The sequence below is a fragment of the Atta cephalotes genome, assembly GCF_000143395.1.
Source record: "Atta cephalotes unplaced genomic scaffold scaffold00005, whole genome shotgun sequence".
NCBI lineage: Eukaryota > Metazoa > Arthropoda > Insecta > Hymenoptera > Formicidae > Atta > Atta cephalotes.
Genome location: NW_012130069.1, coordinates 6,173,621 through 6,179,678, shown reverse-complemented (window position 1 = coordinate 6,179,678; position 6,058 = coordinate 6,173,621). Strand labels below are relative to the sequence as shown.

General features: G+C 27.7%; 1 protein-coding gene across 1 annotated transcript in view; it reads left to right on the top strand.

The window, feature by feature from the left end:
- LOC105626618 (ubiquitin thioesterase trabid-like) overlaps positions 1-2,385 on the top strand; it is a 6,074-nt gene extending 3,689 nt beyond the window's left edge. Inside the window, exons 2-5 of the mRNA XM_012207911.1 lie at positions 110-387; positions 1,041-1,270; positions 1,714-2,143; positions 2,307-2,385. Of these exons, the coding sequence (XP_012063301.1) occupies positions 110-387; positions 1,041-1,270; positions 1,714-2,143; positions 2,307-2,385 (1,017 nt within the window). The remainder of the gene's footprint in view (positions 1-109; positions 388-1,040; positions 1,271-1,713; positions 2,144-2,306) is intronic.
- Positions 2,386-6,058: the final 3,673 nt, after the last annotated feature.

Sequence of the window (6,058 nt, the reverse complement as noted above, 5' to 3'; positions counted from 1 at the left end):
GTGTGTGTGTGTGTGTGTGTGTGTGTGTGTGTGTGTGTGTGTGTGTGTGTGTGTGTGTGTGTGTGTGTGTGTGTGTGTGTTTATATTTGAAATAGATATATATTTTTAGGTTGAAGATCTGCCGAGTATTGTACAAGAGCAGATGTTAGAGGAATTGTTAGATAAGGAAGCTCAACAGCAATTGGAAGGTGGTGGTGGCGAACCGCCAGCTCTAAATTGGTCTTTAGAAATTACTGAACGATTAGGTAGTCGTTTACACGCACTCTGGAACCGATCGGCCGGAGATTGTCTTCTAGATTCTGCTATGCAGGCTACTTGGGGTGTTTTCGATAGGGACAATGCTCTAAGGAGAGCGCTTGCTGACACTCTACAACAAGCTGGACAATTGTAAGATTTGCAATTAAATATATATTGTAATCTATATTTTAATCTATAATTTATTCTAATTTATTTTAATTTAATCTATTCAATATAAATATCAATTTAATTTATTCAATATAAATATATATATAATATATAGATATATTAGGTATAGTAAAAAGAAATCCATTATTTTTCCATTCAATTTCATGCAAAAATAATGGATTTCTTTTTACTACACCTAATATATTAAATATTAATATATTAAAATTTATGTGTAAATAATGAATAATGTCAAATTCGTAATAAATAATAAAATAATAAAATAAAAAATTAAAAAGTTAATTAATTTTTCAGTTTATAATGGGCTTTCAACAAGAGACACATTACGGTGTGACACGGTGCATCATTATATCCTTGTTGTTCGACAATATTAAACAAGGATGAGATGATCACTGTTGTACCGAATCAGTTGTTGTTGAAAAGCATCCAATAATGATCAATAGATTAATTGATAGAATAACAATAATAAAAGAAGAAAATGAATAAAATTGTAAAAAAATTATTAAATTATTTTTAAAAGAATGAAAAATAATTATATAAAAGTTCATTTAATGAATAAATATATATTTTTTATTTAGTTAGAATGGGTTTCATATATTTTATATAAAATTTCCTAGCTTTTATCCTCGTTGGAGAGAGTATGAAGCCTCGCAAGCATCTAGGATGTTAGATTTCACTTTAGAAGAAACACAATGGCAAGAAGACTGGGAAAGCTTGTTAGCAACGGCCGCTCAACCCGGAAGCGCGTTAGAACAATTGCACGTGTTTGCCCTTGCCCACATTTTAAGACGACCCATCATAGTCTATGGAGTTAAATATGTTAAAAGTTTTCGCGGTGAAGATATAGGTAAATTTAAAAAAAAATACTCTTTTTTTGCTTTCAGTAATGCATTGCATTCAGTAATAAATTAATTTATAAACTTAAAATAATTTTTTGATTTATTTGTTGATGTAAAATCTTTAAAATTTTAAATCCAATTTAAATCATTTATCGTTAGCTTTTTAATTGTTTACTGAACATTTATGTGATTATATCATATTAATCCTAAATTCATAATTTTTTATTTAATATTTCTAATTAAATTAGTTATAACTAAATTTAAATAGCAGTTATATTTTTTATATATTCATATACAACACTAAAAAATTTTATAACATTTTCTTTAAAGCTTTAAAGATTTTTTCAAAAACTCAAGATTCATAAGATTCAAGAAATTCTTCAGAAATTTTTTCTACTATATGGAAAGAATTTTTTTTTAATTTAAGATATCAATTTCTGTTATTTTGCAGGTTATGCAAGATTCGAAGGCGTTTATCTACCACTATTATGGGAACCCTCATTTTGCATCCGTTCACCAATTGCATTGGGTTATACTCGTGGCCATTTCACGGCATTGGTTCCAATCGAGCCATATGCCTCGTCCAGAATACCGCCCCTCGCGACCCATGGGGTAGTGAGCGGGAACAACAGTCCACTCGAGCAGCTACAGATTCAAATGCAGACCACCTTTATGCCACTAATGGATCGCGAGCATAAGCTCCTGCCAATACACTTTCTCACGACGGATGAAATCGGTCGTGAGGAATCAATCTATAAAGAATGGTTGGATGTGTGCAGAACAGAGGGTGGAATACTTGTAGCACAGCAGAAACTTCACAAAAGACCATTGCTTGTTGCGCAGATGTTAGAAGAGTGGTTGAATCATTATCGTAGATTAGCGTGAGTGCTTTATAATTTTCTTGAGTCGCGTTAAAGAAATCATAACTGTAATATAATGTAATTTAAAAGAACAATTTTAATACAAAAAATGTAAACTAATTAAAATTATGAACGCGATTAATAAGATTTGGATAAATAATTTTCTTTTCTTTAAATGTTGCAGTCAAACTAACGAGGCACCCTTCTCGAGACCACCCACATTACAGGATTATAGTAGCGATGGTGATACCGAAGATGAATAGTGCAGTAATTTTAATAAGAAAGAAGTGTTGCGACTGACATGAGAAGCATTTCCATTTCTCACAAGTTTATTCTCGACCGAAAATTATAAAATGGTTAGTATTATAAAACGAAAACTATCGTGAATGGCGTACTTTCATGAGTAATTCAATACAGAGAAACTACTACGTCCATACACTGGCAATGTACTATTTAAAAAATTGAAAATGCTGTTACATCATTTTGCAAGCCAAAATTGTAAAATTTGAATTAGGATTTACGAAACACCAAATTTTATGCATTGATTATTGAGTTAATTCTTTTATGATTAAATTAGCATACGTTTGTAGAAATGTTTAGAGTTATAACAAACAAATCAATGCCAGTTTGTTGTAAAAATCTTTTCTTACAGAAAAAATTATTTTTATTACATTATGCTGACGTTAATGCAACTTAAGAAAACTGATGTAACAATTTTTTTTATCATGATAAAAAATGGAAAGAAAATACAAGTTTAATTTCTTGATGTGGAAAAGGGAATGTTGAATACATTATATATAAGTATGGAGATGTTTAAATAATACATATAAGTGTTATATAATTCATTGCCAGTGACGATGAGCGAAAGTGGGAAACATTGTCGTTTGTTACATTGTCGAATCGTTTTGCATAATAATAGAAATTTAATTGTTAGGCTATTGAAAATAAAATTTTTTCACAGATAGTTTGTAAAAATATAGTCTCGGAGGAGGAAAAAATTTAGAACTTTCTCTCTCGCAAAATATCGCGGAATTTTGCAGAAACGTTCGGACAAGTTTTTGAGCGTTTATTTGTCGCGTTCCATTATAATGACAAACGAAATAATAAATGTGATTTAATGGCAGACTTTTTGGTCTATTTTCCTCTCTTAAAAGAAATAACTTAGATATCAGTAATTTTTAAAATTTTGAATAATTAATTCCGACATATAATCAATTAAAAATTAATTATTCAAATATTAATCGATAATTGTGAAAGTTTCCTATCTTCAAATATAAGATCCAATAAATAATTGAGCTTTAAAGATTAAAAAATTTTTGTAGATTTTGTAGAATTTGATGTAACATTATTCTTCTTACTTTTGGAGTTAATTTTTCTCCAAAATAAAATTTTTTACTTTAATTTTATATATTTCGAATAAAATAAAAATATTTATTTTAATGGAGATTAATATAACTTTTTCTTGGCTACAAAAATCTGCCACTAAAGATTGATGTAAAACATCTTATAATAATATGAATTCCGAGACACGATCCTTAAGGATCCTTAATCTAGAAAAGTCAACAAATTCCGTGTATAATCGTCTTTAAGTCGTTTCACTTGTTATAACTTAGAGCTGCGTTAAACAAATCAAGCAGCCAAACACAAACAACGATCTGTCCCCTTTTTAATGATCGAAATCATGCGTTTATCTCCAACGGTGTGTTAATAGGGAAAAAATATTACTAACGGACTTGTGAAAAAATTGTGCTTTTTTCTCTATAAAGAAAAAAATACATGGTTTAATTTTTATGCGTGGGGTATAATATATTGTTATTTAATAATAATAATATATTACATTTTTCGCGTAAGTATGGTTCATCGTGTTAAATATTATAGATAACACTAAATGAACTTTTATAAGAAGCGATGAAGAAGAAATTAAAGAGATGAGCACATATGTTGAGCGTTAGAATTATTATTGAACAGCCGATACACACACGCACTCATTCACTCACACATCTAACGGCGCATTCTAGCGAACGAAAGAGCGATTGTAACAAATCTTTAATCAAAAAAGTACAAAATCGCTAAAAACATTTCTTCGGAAATGCTTCTTCATTTTTTCGACATAATAATAGTCTTTATTTCTTACTATTTAATTTCGATAACAATGTAGCATCTAGTCTTTTTGAATGTAGCACCACATCGCGTTTTTTTTTCTTTCTTAAACATGAATTAATTATTACGCGATCGAAAGTCACGTAATAAAAATTAATGAAGAAGACTCGGAAAGATCGAAATCAGATCAAGAAACCGATGTAATTCTGTCGGATTTTGATTTATTAATTTTCGAAATAGATCTCGGAATCAAAGAAAAAAGAAAATCATTAAATATGAAATAATATAATATAAAATGTAAAATTTTGAACATGATGTGATATGAAAAAGATTGTATTATTATTATTATTATTATTATTAATTTCGACTTATTTTCGTTTTATTTTTACGCGAAATATCCTTTACTCCAGTTATCTCACACTTAATCCTTTCATATCCTATATATATATACAGATTAAAAATTAAAAGAAAAAGAAAAAGATTTTAAATAATCACGGAGAAATTCGAATTCAAAAAAGAAGCTCGAAATTTAGCGTAGAATATTGGAACAGAAATTGTATATAACTCTATGAATTTCAGGAACATTTTGAAACTTTAAGTCATTTTTATCTTATTGTACAATGCCAAAAGTAAAGTCGAAATATTCCTGCAAATAATCATTGTTCTAACATTCTGCGTTATAATTTAAATTCAGATTATTTTGTTTGCTAATCTATGAAATCATTATTTTCAATATATGGTTTTTAATTAGTTTACAAAAAAATTAAGAGAATTTTTTTCTTTCTATTTAAATTATGAAGTTATTTGACCTAATTAATGATTTCTATTAACCATTTATTTATTACAATGAATTATATATTTATGGATTATACATTATGTAAATAAATTCATTCTTTTTATTTTTCAGAAAAAATAAACTTATGACGAACTTATATACTTTTGTTATGAAATTTTCGACTGAATTCACCGAAATTATATCGGTTTCTGGATCCCTAATTTTCGAAGGGGACAATAGGTATAAGTCAATTGCATAGTGTTCTGTCTGCGGCAGAAGCGAGGCTTATCGCTCTATTATTGTAATTGTTAATATTATATACATCGACAATCGTTATTGTTATGATCATTATTACGATCATTGATATAGCATAATTCTGTGACTTACAAGGTCCATTTTTAAGTACGAAATTGTATCTTTAGTATGTGAGTTCTGTAAGTTTAGACTATATTTACTGTAAATTTTTTTTGTAAAAATGCGATAATGCTGGCTTCTGCGTAAAAAAAAAGAAATGAAAGTAAAAAGTTTTCCCCATTAATCTTCGATATTAATTGTTATTAATAAAATTAGCTTTTTTAATGTATTTATCAAAACGTATTTAGTAAACGTTATTATTTTTTTTATTTCTAATTATTTAAGAATTAGAAACTATTATTTTAGTAATTTTAATTAAATTTCAACATAAATTATTTATTATTAATAATAATTGATATCGAAAGTTAATTCTGAAATTAACACTTTTAATTAATTTATTCTCAGATTAATTTTCGATGAACACGGCAAGTTTTTTCGGCAAAGTAGAAAAAAAATGTTAAAACATTAATAATGTTTGATGGGGATATGTTTTCTTTTTAAGCAAGCATAGTTTTCTCGGTTTCTTGTTTGCCAGAATTTATTCTTGGCAGGTGATAAAGTATAGAGAGTTTTAAAAAATCTATTCTCTAATCGGAATAGAGAAGTCTATAAATATATAAATATAAATATTAATAGAGCACATCTATGAGATATAAATATTATATGAGATAATATATCAATGTACAATAATTCGAAAATAACGATTT